The sequence below is a fragment of the Lepisma saccharinum genome, chromosome 3, assembly GCF_977018435.1.
Source record: "Lepisma saccharinum chromosome 3, izLepSacc3.1, whole genome shotgun sequence".
Lineage (NCBI taxonomy): Eukaryota > Metazoa > Arthropoda > Insecta > Zygentoma > Lepismatidae > Lepisma > Lepisma saccharinum.
In genome coordinates, this window is record NC_139231.1 from 64,934,790 (window position 1) to 64,949,760 (window position 14,971).

Below are 14,971 nucleotides of genomic sequence, written 5' to 3' on the forward strand. Positions count from 1 at the left end.
TCATTATTTAATTATGGAAGTTTTTGTTTGTTTTTGTTAACAGTGGGGAATATATATTCATTCCCAACTGCAACTATGTACACTAATTTTCAGATAAAGTTGCACATGCTTGAACAGTTCAACCCTGCAAAGTGCACCACCTTATGTGAATAGGAGTTTACAGATGTTTATTTTCATAGCTATAAAATACATTATTTTTAGCTTGTATTCAATAAAAACTTGTGGAATAGTGAACGTAGAGAAAAAAGTTTGAAAGTATTATGAAACAAATTGGATAATCAATATAACTTCCCCCGCCCTCTCTCTCTAAAACCAGAAAACTATAAAACTAAATTCCGCCCCGCATTTTTCCATTGGGCGTCGTGTCCATGGCCGCTGTTTTCTTGCTTTCGGCGCCCGCTACTTCTTCTTTTCAAGTAACGCCCCAATTGCCCTCACGATGTTGGATCAGCACCGAAATTTTCGGTTCTCCAAACCGGAATCGAACCCAGGACCGCTATCACCAAAGGTGAGAACACTAACCATTTGGATATGTGGGAGATCCTAAAGCTAGGAGAGTTGAATAGAAATACAGGGTGTGTGCAAAATGTCTGACACATTGTAATGGTTTATTTTTAGTTATTTACCGTCGCTTCTCTGTCCCTTTTGGCTAATCGCGACCATGAGAATGAGGGATGACATGGGGAAATTGATGAAGCAGCACTCGCAAAGAACATCCATGCCCAGACAAGAATTACATCCTGGGACCCCTAGGGTCTCATCCCTGTGCTAACTCCACCATATTTAAACCAAATATTTCACATATCCCCAGAAAAAATCCAAAGGCGTCATGTCGGGTGCTCTTTGGGGCTAAGGAATTGGGTCATCTCGTCCAATTCATCCACCACTTGGCCTCTCGGATGGCATAGAGGTAACGTCGTCGTCTTGTAAACAAGGTAACAAAGTTTGAATTTCTTTGTAGGTTCGTTCCCATGTCTCTCGTTTCTTGTGAAGTGAGATGAGCGAGTTATGTGTGTGTGTGTGTGTGTGTGTGGAGAGAGACTGATTGATTTAAATGAAAGTTTTTGGGTGCGTCAGCATTTGGGTAGTATGCACCCGTCACGTTATGCTCCTTACCATGATTAAAATCAACATGTGTCTATGAAGACTACAACTCCTTACCTAGGTTAAAATGTTAGGCTGTAAGAGAGCACCCAGCACATATAAAGACAAAACGCAGGACAACACACTGCTATACAGAGGATTATACTGAATATATGTTCAGACGCCAGAGCCTTGTAGGCCTGCCCAAATGGAAGTGAGGTTGACACTTGAGCGCCTTCAGCGATGGGGGAGAGAGAGTAAGAGAGAGAAATAGTAAATGATAAACAGGAGAAAATACACAAAGAGCAACAATTAAGGAAACACAGAGTAAGCAGAGATAGAAAAGTTGCATGAAAAGAAGGGAACTGCTCCCCGGTCTGTTGGTCACACATCCGCAGAAAATGCTTTTTTACCGAATTTGCAGGGGGAGAGGGTGTGGCTTGTCGCTATGTTGAGAAAGCTCCTTCAGTCTGTCTTGCTATCATCCTTCGTCTCACTTCACTTCTTTAATTTATCTCCGAGGGGTGAAAGGGGCCTTCTGGTAAGGCATCACTTCCACGTAGTACACCCCGATAACAGAAATTGCATGGCAACGAGGCTCTGGCGTCTGAACCTACGGCCAGTATAATCTGGAGAGCTGTTTGTTGTCCTGCGTTTTATCCTTGAATGTGCTGACTTCCCCTTTGCAGCCTCAGCTTTTAATTGGTTAAGGAGATATGAATCCTCAGAGACAGATGTTGATTTCAGCAACTGTAAAGGGCTGGGCCCCGTGTAATATGACGGGTGCAAATTAGCATAAGTGCTGACACATCAACAATTTTAATTGCAATCAATTCATTTCACTCCGAGTAAGTCAACTTCATGTATGCATAGGCTAATCCGGAGCGATCCAGGGAGGGATCGAATTCGAACTACAATTGATTGATTCATTGATTTGGTGTTTTAAAAAGTCCACTTTATGCACAGTAAGGCTTATTGGGACTGGACCTACAGTTTAAAGTGCGATCCGAACCACTATGTGCCTCCACCAGGTATCGAACCCCTTGATTACAAGGCGACGGCGCCCCATCTCTCTACAAAAACGGTTCCTTTTTTCAATGGTACTTAAACATGACGTCAAAATACTTCGATTAGGGACAGCACTTTTAAATATTGATCTTCCCTGGAATATTTTCTGCGGACGCCTTTTGTTTATAATCGCCAGATCCAAGTTAGCCTGCGTTGTATATCGGCCTAATCCGAATTAAATTTTATCCTGATATCGGATAATTTTCTCTCCGGATATCAAATATCTGGATATTTGATATTCTGATATTCATATATATGGATTATCTAGATATGCGATTTATTCAATTTATCCGAATATCGTATATCTGAAATTCGGAATATCGTAATTATCCGGATATCTAATATCCAGATTGTCCTAATATTCGGATTATCCTAATTTTCAGGATATCCGATATCCTGATATTCGGATTATCCGAATTTGTGCACTATCTGAACAGTTGTATCGTTTATTCTTTTTACAGGCTATCCATATATTCTTTTATTCGTCATGTTCGTATTTCACTGTACTGATTTTTTACAAATCCTTCATCAAATCTGAACTATCCGGATATGCGTACTATCCAGATATCCAAATTATCCGGATATTCGGATTCGGATAATTTGAAATCCAGATATCTGTTATCCGAATTTTGTGACCATCCCTAGGTCTGTGGATGCTCCGTTCATTGGGGAGCGAAGGGTCATTTCCTCGAAGGAGGTCACGCACAGAATTGAACGCCTCCCTGAGCTTCGAAGTCTGCGGTGCTCATAAAAGATGCAAGGAAGAGAGCTTTAACGCCGAGATCCATCCATTCAATTTTCTTAAAATAGTCTTGTATTAGCAGAATCTCAGCACTTCCGGGGGTAAATAGCGCCCCTAAAAACGTTCGGAGCCTTTTTATGGAGATCGAACGCCTTCTTCCACGGCCAAGCCTTCAGCCGGCTGCCCTTTGAGGGCTAAGGGTCCGTCTCGCTCGATTAAGGGTCTGATAAGAAAATTGCTTATCGTTTACGGATCAGCAATTGCGTGATACGCACTATCGTAACGCACAATTTGTATTTACACTCTGTGTTTGACCCGAATACATTTTGTTACAATGTTTGTAGCACGAAGCTCATTTCAACTCTCATTTTTCGGATCATTAGGAAAAGAGTTTACTACTTTTTTCTTCGCCACTAGGAGCGCTGTGATTATTGTACATTTAGAGTTGACGAGCTGTATCATTGCGGGTGACCAGACCGGGCTGCGCAGAAGCAAAGGGGAGGAGTTACAGGCTGCCTTAGTCACTGAGCGTCATTCTCTTCTTTGCAAGAGCTGTCCACCGAAACGGCGAGTATGTACGGAAATGTGTCTCCCCCTCTGCGCACAGTAGCCAAAGTTACCCGCAAAGTTACAGCTCGTAAACTCTAAGATGACGTATTTTACAAGAAAAGTACTATGTCTTGAGTTGCTTGCGGAAACACCATATCTCGTAATTGTCCAGATACGTAACGGACAATTAAAAATAATATCAGTGGAGGAAGACTGGTGTAGCTCTGTAAGAGAAGCTGTCTTAAGAGCACTGTAGCCACAATGTCCTTAATGCCGAAACGATGCCTGTGATAAAAGTTTAGTAAACAAGAAACTGAAGTAAGATTACTGTCTAAAGTTATTACAAACTCTCACTAAAGTAGTAACTTACTTGATTTGATGTTTTAAGTCCACTTTATGCACAGTAAGGCTAATCGGGACTGGACCTACAGTTTAAAGTGGGATCCGAACCACTTGTGCCTCCACCGGGTATCGAACCCGGGACCCCTTGCTTACAAGGCAATGATGCTACCACTGCACCATGGGGGAGGCCGGTAGTAACTTACTGATTTGGTGCTAAGGATAGTGGTAAGTCGCATTCATTGGGGGAGCTCCATGAAAATGAACATACTTCACCATAAGTATATAAATCAATTACCCCTATTAACGTATGCGCGTAATAGAAATTTTGAGATGAACGTGTAAATAATATTTTGCCTCGAATTGGTCATTAGTTTTCAGTTTTCATTCTTCTGAAAATGCTAAATATAGAACCACCTCACCAGAGACATAAACTGGCAGACCATGTATTCCTGCGTAAAATAGTTAATGGTGCCATCAGAAGTGACCGCTTTCTTCAGGAAATTAACTTTCGACTGCCATTTCGCGAAACAAGAAGCACTCAACTTTTCGCTTCTCAGAAGCCAAGGTTATTCCTCATCCAGTGTTCCCTGCTCTACAGACTACATGCCAAATAGACATTTTTGAAAATGACACGCTTTAAAAGATTGATTGATTGATTGACTTGCTTTATTTTACTTCGCTTTTTGTGCCACTTTTGGCTAATTTGCGAAGTTGGGGATGAGTGATGATATGATGAAATTGATGAATGGACACTCACAAACATTCATACCCAGGCCAGGATTCGAACCCGGGACGCCTGGCGTCGTAGCGCGATGTGCTAACCACTCCGCCACAGGGGCCGCTCTTTAAAAGACTGTTGTACAAAAATGTGTAAGACTCTATATCACATGTAATTTTTGTTTGTTATTATTTTTTGTTGTCCTTTTTTTACTGTTATACATTTTAATGTAAAATGGCTATCGCTGCATTTGGAATTCTTTGTTAAATATAAATAAATGAAATGTCATTTGACTGAACAAAAGTATATGACAGAAAGGAAAGACTGATACGAATCTATGATATTGAGAAAATGGACAAAGAAAGTCGTAAATATAGAGGATTAGAGATTGGTTGTGGAAGAGGTCGACCCTCAGCAAGGTCTGAAGTCGGAGATGTATAGGGTGTTTCGCTTAAATATACCTGATTTCATCAATATGAGAAAAATTAACAGTTCAAGATATGTATAGTAAAACAAGAATATTCTTTGAAATGAAAACGCGTAGTTTCATTTAACCAACTCATCATGCCTCTTTACAAGCTCCAAAGGTGTCAGACGATACTGATTTTGGTCAAACGTAAAATGCGCCAGTATATGGCAGTTAAAATAATTGCACTGTATACTATTATTTTAGACGAAATACAGGGCGTTCACAAATTAATTCTACAAATGTTACCAAGGCTGCTTAAAACATTTCAGGAGAGGTCAACTTAGTGCAATAAAAAATGCTGACTGCTAAAGTTCATTATACACCCGCTAGAGTAGGATCTGGCCGGAATGCATGTTTCTTAGTCGAGCTGTATGAATCGCCTATTCCCTTCCTCCCTCACACACACTTTTTGTTATGTTATGGTGCACCCCACCGCAATTTTGGATAACAGAAGCGGTTGCAACCAAAGGCGGTTACATGGTGATTTGGCATGAAATCGCGTTACATATCTACAATGTAATAGTGAATATTTTATAATACCTGTAAACGAAAGTGGAAGTTTTACTGAATTTTATGATATATTACTCATTTCAATATGGTGTATTACTCATTTCAATACTTTCGTTATAATTGTTACTTTTGTATAACTAATTTGTGAATGCCTTGTATATGAACTATGGCCGTGTCCGAAAGGTGCTTGACCGTACTTGAAGCTAGCATACTTCAAGAATGGTCTCGCAGTTCAGCATTCAAGTCTCTGACTGGAAGTGAAAGTCTTCCGAATTGCACTTCGACTGCAGCGCCAAATACGATCACTTTCTCTCCTGTTATAAACACTTGCTTTTCACTACAGAAATCATATAGCATTTTAAAAAGTTATTATTCTTACATTTTCACACATTATAAGAACTACAACAACGAACATCTAGCTGACTTTTAACTTTCGTGATTTCAAACAAAGGAACATCAAGTGCAGAAGTCTTCAACGTCGCGTGCTCCGTGGTATGGTCTTGTTCGCTCGTTTAATTGGCGCTTTCGAACTGCACCAGATGACGTCACTTCCGACAAGAATGTACCTTTCGGACAGAGCCTATGATTCAGTAGCGAAGCGTAGTCTTACGAAGGAGGCAAGCAATGTTTCAGTACAACAAAACATGTAGTACAACGACATGCCGAGGGGAAAGATTCAAGGTTTATAGCCTCATTTACTCAGTCGCTGGATTTGTCAAAATATCGTAATAAAGTGACTGTACTAAAAATAAACCATATGATCCGCAAACGTCACATTTACTTTTTAAAAAAAATCCAGGTAACGTTATTCATATGATATTAAACGTTTTGCATATGCGAACTTTCCGCATACGACTAAAGGGAGACGGAATTTCTTACTTACTTATTAGTACCTTTATTTGTTCATTATTATTTAATATGGTCAAACGGTGACCAAACCGATTTAGATTTAAAAAAATGGGAATCATTTGTTTATTTTACGCTGCATGATGTAATTTAGTATTTTTGGGCACCCTAAAAACCGCATTGGAGTAACTTAAACACTAAATAAAAAGTTAAACACAAACAATAAAAAATTCATTTCAAAGCAAAGAAACACATGCATAGACGATGTACTCACCACAATAAATTTCAAACTCTTGGTGTTGGTCGACCCCCTTCCACGATTTTCATTTTAACACTTATCTCTCTCGAGCTAAACGAAGCAATTTTCAATTGCTCAATAATACACCCGCACTTCACATCAACCGTTCCTAAATACGCGTTCATTCCGATAAATTCACAGCACAAAACACGAAGCAACAAACACTCACACTATCCCACGCGCTTTCCACAACTGCAAATGCAAGCATCTACACAAGATCACTTTGAAAATCTCTGAAACAACAGAAAGTGATACCAACCTATTTCATTAATTTTATCCGTCACAAAGGAAAGATATATCAGTTTGGAGATAAAAATTACGCGGAGGAATCAGAATCATTTCAGCAGAACGAGTATGTACATTAATATTTAAGTAATAAAGTGTCATTCAATGGCGTGCCCGGGGCGAAGGGGGGGGGGGTGGATGGTAGACATAACCCCCTTTTGGCCCAGTATATCTAAGAAAAAACGTCAAAGGAAGGAAAAGATGACAAAATGGGGACCGTAAAAAGACCCTGGGAACACCACTTGCGTCATAATAATAGATTCGGGCCTCCCCGATGGCGCAGTGGTAGTGTCGTCGCCTTGTAATCAAGGGGTTCCGGGTTCGATACCCGGTGGAGGCACAAGTGTTTCAGATCCCATTTTAAACTGTAGGTCCAGTCCCGATTAGCCTTACTGTGCATAAAGTGGACTTAAAACAACAAATCAATCAATCAATCATTAAAACATATTCTTGTGCTCATAATATGCAGAATGTATACGATTTACTTCTATGCCATGTACAAACGTCAGTAGATAGTTCTTTCTCAGATAGCTTTATTTTCACCCCAAGTTTTATTCAAAAGCAGTCAATTTATTGATTGTAAAATTTGTGAAAGAGCTCACTTGAATTACTGCGTAAATAATTTGGCAGTTGCAAACACTGGTAGCGGTCAACACTTCTGGCGTAATTTGAGCTGGACCGACCAGGAAGCAGGGTGCAGGACCAAGGTCCGTCCAATCTTCCCTCCCTCCCTGAGAAAACTCTTCACGGGGTTGCAGAAATTCCACTGCCCCAACTCCCAATGTCAACTTTTTTTACGCGTTTTACATTTCGCGAAATCTAAAATAATTTGTAATATATGATATATATGGAATTTAGAACAGTGATAATAACTTCTTTTAGTTATTTTATGACTAACAATTATTATTATATTTGCGATCTTGTTTACGTGTTCATGAAGACAAATATTCGTTACTAGTCTTTGCTGGCAACGTACCCATAGATGAATCCTTCTGCTTTCGGTTGAACTCGGCTATTTTCGGGAATCACGCAAGCTCGGAAAGCACAGCTTTTTGTAGAAGCTTTGTGGACGGGTTCCACCAGAATTCACGCTTCGCCATGTGACTCCTTCGGAGGCCTTATTTTCCCGCAGAACGGCTGCAAGCATTGAGGCTGGTGCTTGCTACAGAGCTGCTGGGGGAGTTTGCGGCCGCATTTTTTCGCGAAATCGAGTGCGATGGAAACTAAATACGGTTAGAACATTAAGTACATTAAATGATATTCGAATTATGCAAGCAGTGCTTGCATTGCTTGTACTATATCTTCGCCTCTGCTATGATTGATTCTGTTGCGGAGATAAGTTCTGAAAGAGAAATGTTTTCGAGAGTAAACGTCACCCTCATCTTGAGAGACTACTAGGGGGTGAGCTGATACCGATTTCAATGTATCGGTATCGGAAAGTTTCGGTTGCAATTCATCTACCAATACTTTTCCGACAGCTTGGTCTTTCACGGAGTCCGCAAAAACGGTGCGCGTCACTTTCGCGAAGTCTAATTATGCTAGAAAGATGCAATATTTGTTTTTTTATTTTGTACCAATTTTGAGCGAAAAACTGTATTTTGTGATTACATAACATCTATTTTAGTATTCTGATGCAATTCTTGAATATTCTCGTAAAGCAAATGTTTTGGTAAATTGATGCATGTCGCAATTGGAGAAGAATATTTTCGCACCAATGTTGATCAATATTTTGAACAAATTTTAATTATTCCTATTTTCAAGTATAGGTAGGGTATCGGTGGGAATCTGTAAGAGTATCGGCCTCGGTATCGGTTCAAAGTATATCGGCTCAGCTCTAGAGACTGCCCTTGAAGATAACAGTGACATTAACTGCCTTGGTGATATTACAGAACTCACCCGGTCTTTATAAAGAGAGAACCTTTCCATTTGTATCGTCAGTAACTAATATTTTTTGTGACATCGTTTGTACATCCCGTGCGAGAAGCGCGCTCCCACAGCTTAAGCAGCTCTGCACCACACCGACCCGACTTCTGCTTTAAGCCACTCCACATATAAAATTCACTGAAGACTCGTTCCGTACATCTGCGGCTAAGACGCTGATTATCTTGTGTACCAAAAGGAGCAGATCGCTCGGAATACGGATAAATTCCTGCTGCAACATCCGAGGAAGCAAGCATTAGAGGAAAAATCCCGATGCCTTAAGAAACCCCTCCTTGGGAACAAAGCTTCCAACGAATGGGAGCCACGGACAGAAATAGAAAGTAGGTCTTCTTTCTACAAATAACAGAAAGAAAAGTCTGATATTTTCTCAGCAGTTTCTTTTCCGAGTTTTCTTCCAGGTCCACGGTGGAATTTATCTCCTTGCAAAAACCTCTTGCGTGGTGTAGCCGTCTTTTTACTTATTTTTCCGTTCTAGTTCTCTTCCAGGCATAAGAACGCAGAAGGGATTGCCTGCACTTCGAATATTTCTGCTCGTTCTTAGCGTCGCTCTAGCCTGATGCAAAATTGAACTGAATGCGAGGCCTCGTGGCAATTTACGTTGTGCATAATAGATCTTCTCCTCAGAGTGTAAATCTACAGAATGCGCCTTTACGCTTTCCATAAACTTCTTACATGGTCACTGTGCTTTATGCTGGCTGAGATAGCTGGGAAATCCAAAGGCTTTCTCTTAATTTGATGTGAGATCTTGGTTGGGTTACATTTTACAACCTGCTCTGAGACTGTCCTGTACGACAATTAGGAGATGAAACTGAGCAAATTTGCTTCTCGGAAAATCATACATTGCTCACTTTAATGCGAAATATTAGAGAAATTGTTCTGGCTTAATGAAGTGTCTCCTTTTGTTTTCATTGGCTTCTAACTCAGGAATTTAAAAGTTTTCACTCATAAAGCATTGCACGGTAGATGTAATGAGCACCACGCTCTGCCTGCCTTTTTCTCCTTACACGCAGGCATTGTCCCACCTGAAAACACTCGCCCAGGGGATCGAGTCTAGTTCCCCACGTGACAGTCAGACGCCCTAACGACTGGATCATCTTGGACCATTTTCACTAAAGAAAAGAATAAAGTGCTTCCGTGTGCTTTGCGCCACGCCATGAAGGCGTATAGGGGGTGTGGAGTTAGAGCCGCACACTTTCTTGATCAAGACCTAACATTAAGGTGGGGGTGATGTGATCAGCACTAGGCCCTTGGCCGCTCTTATACCCAAAAGTTTCCTCCAGGTACACACTTTATATGACGCTGGGTGGACGCATGAGCCGCTTGAACAGGTGGAAAAAATCCTGGTTCTCCCTCGTCAGGTCTCTTTCATGATAGTCAGACGAGTTTCACTACTACGCAAGCTTTATTTCTTTATAATTAAGCTCACGAGGGCCGTAGCTAAGCGCTTACAGTAAGTTTGGCAAATTTTGGTGTCTCGCGAGCGGCGTTCGGCACATTGGGACACGAAAGTACACGACGTTAGCCGAACACAATTGAACTGCTTCTCAGTTTTCCCAACCACCAGTTGAGCTGTCACTATAATGACGCATCCCCTCCAGCAAATATTAAAGCAGAATTGAGGTCATCTACATTAACCAATCAATGCCTCATAAACACCTCAAGCAAGATAGAATATTTTAAACAAAACATTCGTGAAACAATTGGAGAAATCGGGTGAAAGAACACGCAGAAGGTAAGCGTGGCTCCTATTCCCACAGGTCAATCAATAGATACATTGGAAGTTTCCATGGTAACGCTCGGGGTTATATCTATCAGGGCCTTTCAGAGGAAAGGTAAACAACAATTTGTTGACTAAAATGGCCATTCGGTGCTGGAAAGCCTCTTGTAATATTTCACAGGCTCAGGTTCCTTCCGAGGGCCATTTGTCATCGCTAATAAGCCTTGTCTTGAGGAGAAATGCTCTTCGGTTATCACGGTCTTTTACGTGTCTTGGGAAACCATTTCGCTGTTTACTTTCACAATTATAATTAATGTAGAACACCGAGCAGCATTATTTACAAACGCCGTGTGAAAATCGCAACCGAGGGCGTGGTTAATGACAACACCCAATAACAGCGCCGTTCTTCCATCTGTTGATTCTGTGATTCAACGTGGCAGAAAGTATGGTGTCAATATACTCGTAGCAAACGTTTCGAGCCCACTTTTATGATCATGTAGGCTAATCGGGAATGGACCTACAGTTAAAAGTTAGATACGAACCATTGTGCAATGTGGCTTCGCTGGGAATCGAGACAGAGAGCACTAAATAACTGTAGGAAAACACTGTGAACCGGACGACGACAAGTCGACAGCGTTAACATTACGCCATCGGGGACTCCCGTATTAGTAATGGCATATTGTGTTAAAGCTTCTCGTAATTTTTCTATTTTGTCCCCTTTTTAAAACTTTGATTCCTACGTTCGAATCCTCATCACTTTTTTCTCTTTTTAGAAAATATAGAATCTGTTCGTGTTAGGTTATGAGTGATAAGCTTTATGTTGTTAGTAATTTTAAGTTTTTGCACACGTAATAGATTTTGATGATGCTATTACGCTTGTCTTTTAAAATAAAGCAACTTAGGTTGTATTCTTTTGGTATTTTCACGTTATTCTTCCATTAGGTTTGTCAGGTTTACTAATTTTGATTTGAGAACAGTAGTGAGGTCACATTAAAAAACATATTTTTAGTATTTACATCTCTGCACACAGGAAATGTCATAGTCTTAACGTTCAATGTTAAATGCAGAATAGATTATTGCGTTTAAACTAATTGCTCAATAATTCCAACAATAGATTACAAGAAAAACACCAATTAGTTAACTAAGTCTCTAGCCTTCTTAAACACGAAGGTTTATGGCTGAAGCAACACAAGCCTTTCATCTGTCTCTATTCTGGGAAAGATCAATCCAATCTTCTCCGTCTTTACCGATTTCAATTAGGTTTATCTCAACGTTATCCCTCCATCTTTGTCTTGGCCTTCCTACAGGTCTCTTACCATCAGGTTTCCCAGAAAGAATCCTATAAACTCTTCTTTCTTCTCCCATGTGCCACATGGCCTGCCCACTCAAGTCTTATTGATTTAATTATTCTAATTATATCTAGACAGGACTACAAATTTGGCAGTTCTACATTATGTAACAGATACAAGAATCAAATTGATAAATAATGCAGGGAGAAACAAACGGGACTGGACCTACAAGTTAAAGTGGGATAAGTGCAAAGCGTAAGAATTCCGTATATCATTTGCCAGATCACCAAGTGTTCTTTGACCGACGCAATTAGTACATTTCTCACACCATATAATGATCCACAAGTAACGGTTGTGACACCCACATGTTTCATCTTTTAAGTTCCTCTTCATGGTGCATGTAGCAGTCTACGTCCCAGTTTGAGTTTGTAAGTCCACTTTATGCACATGTAGGCTAATCAAGACTGGATTTATAGTTTAAAGTGAGATTCCAAACATGATGTGCCTCTACGGATATAGAATCCAGAACCTTTTGATTACAAGGCGGAAACGTAACCACTACACCATAAGCAGACCCCGTAGGAGCCTATGCAGCTGATGTTCAGTTACTTCATGTATGAAATACTCTTCTATTGGCCACAGTTGCGATTCCCACGTAGATATTGTAAATATGCCACCAAGCAACACACCACTGTATCCAGTACTAACTACTACTACAAGTAGTAACTTCGTGAAGTGAGAGGGGAAGGATCTAGGATAAGTATCAGTTCTTTGCGACTAAAATGATTTGCTATTTATTTATAACATTTATTGACAGATCGCGAACATTTTGTAATACTTCCCTATAGCGTGTCTGACTGCTGCGCTGAGGACTTGGGGTAGATTCCAGGCTAGTTTGATCTTAAGTGGGGCTTACCCAGCCTTTCATTTTGGGTGGGGGTACCTTGTGGCACCTCTCAGTGGTTTAAGTGTGCGGAGCGTGGTGATGACCACAACTAAACTACAGACTAGGTCGAGAATATGATGCACTCTACTTCCACACCTCCATTGTACAGAGGATGTTATTACCCTTTACCTCATTGCAGGCTCATTTTGTGAGATATGTTGTAAATATTTAATATCACGAAAGCATAACGTGTGGTGCTAACTATTTCCATTGTGTATTTCAGTTCCCAAGATCGAGATAATCGGGCAGTCCGACATCTATGTAAAAACAGGAAGCACGGTGTACCTAAAGTGCAAAATCACCCAGAGCCTGGAGGAGCCGGCCTACATTTTCTGGTACCATGACAACGAAAGGGTCCTCAACTACGACAAGAAGGTGAAGGACATCAAGGTGGACAGGGTGGACTCCGACACCACCATGAGCACTCTGGTCATCTACAACGCAAGGCGAGAGGACTCCGGCAACTACACCTGCAGCCCTTCCAACCTGGACTCTGCACACGCCACGCTTCACGTACTCAACGGTAGGTCATACTGTAAGAATTAAACCACTTGGGGTTTTAGTTTGCACAAAATAAGATTTTGAAAACTAGTGCTAAAAACAGAAAACTGATTTTGTAAACATGAAAACTGGTTTCATAAACATGAACATCGGTCTTGTAAACATGAAAACTGGTTTCAAAAACACAATAACTTGTTATGTAAAACTGAAAACTGGTTTTGTAAACACAAAAACTGGTTTTATAAACATGAAAACGTCTCGAAAACCCAAATTATTGTTTTGAAACCCCTAATGCACTTAAGTAATTCAAAATTCTATGAGCACTTAAAAACTTAAAAGTCTACGTTCCTTTAAAACGTAGAATGTCATTATTCCTAACTTTTCACCAAATCTAATCTGCCTTTAACAGAAACTCACTTTTCTTCTGCCAGTCCTGGAGAAGAGGAGCTATTCAGATACAGAAAGCATAGGACCATCGGTACTAACTTGCAAATATTTAGTGACAGCAAGCTAATTTCCTAACCACGTACTCAAAAGTACGTAATTTCGGATGAGAACCATTACAAAAAAGGTGCGATACGCTTGCATATTTATAGTGCTCACTCAAACAATAAATGTGTATGTCAGCCTCTGGGGCGGGTATTCGTTAGTCTAGCACGATATGACGCTAGATGTCCTAACTTCGAATAATGCATTTGTTTTATTATTGTATGAAATGATTTAAGAGTTTCGGAAAGCAAAATATCAAGTATAAAAAGAACTTGACCAATACAGAAATAACGTTTGTAATGTTGAGACAATAATAACCAACAATTCTTAACACAAAATAAAGTTTTTTGTCACTCGCTGCCTTTTCAAGACAAAATTCAAATCCATTGACTTGAAATTTAATGTCTTCCTCTTATTACGAAAGCATCCACTAACAAGGGACTTTCCGAAATTGAACCTCCAAGGGAGGGTTAGAGGTTCTTAAACTTTTTTTTTCATTGTGATACATATACAGCCCAAACCTTACAACTAGAAACATGAAAATATGTATTCGCGCTGTAAACGAAAAGTCCTCAACAGAAGACGCTATGTGTCTTATGCATCTCAATGTGGTTTTGTTTTGCGGAGCTCTATATAAGCGGACCAATAACACACCTGGTATTCTTTTAATTCCAACTGGTATTGTACTATACTAATGCTTCATAATTATGTGCTACTCATTCGTTCTATTTTGACAACGTGGCTTGAATTTGACGATTTGGTTCTGGATTGTTGATTTCGGCTATTTCCAGCATCCCATGGACCGTGGACGGGTCCCTAGTTACTCTGTAACTAAAGATGCAGTTTCCATTCTAAACCATGATTTATCTAATATACGAGGGTGGTTCAATAATTATTGTCCCTGACATATAAGCAGTATTATTTTTCCACAAAGTCCCCCTTCACAGTAATACACTTCTTCCACCTATGCTGTAAAGCCACGATGCCAGCTTCAAAGAATGTCTGTGGCTGAGCCGTGAGCCATTCTTCCGCAGCGTCCATAACAGCAGCATTTGAGGGAAAATGCGTCCCCTTGAGGTGCTCCTTCAACTTCGGGAACAAATGAAAGTCACTAGGGGCGAGGTCGGGTGAGTAGGGAGGGTGTTCCAACACATGGAAACCAGCAGCATGGATTGCGG

General features: G+C 40.4%; 1 protein-coding gene and 1 non-coding gene across 2 annotated transcripts in view; one reads left to right on the forward strand and one right to left on the reverse strand.

Annotated features, from left to right (window-relative positions):
* LOC145985092 (neurotrimin-like) overlaps positions 1–14,971 on the forward strand; it is a 548,487-nt gene that overhangs the window by 513,844 nt on the left and 19,672 nt on the right. The window contains exon 4 of the mRNA XM_083118687.1: positions 13,027–13,326. Coding sequence (XP_082974813.1) covers positions 13,027–13,326 — 300 coding nt within the window. The remainder of the gene's footprint in view (positions 1–13,026; positions 13,327–14,971) is intronic.
* On the reverse strand, positions 3,899–3,973 carry TRNAT-UGU (transfer RNA threonine (anticodon UGU)). The gene has a single exon. It is a non-coding gene; the product is annotated as a tRNA-Thr (tRNA).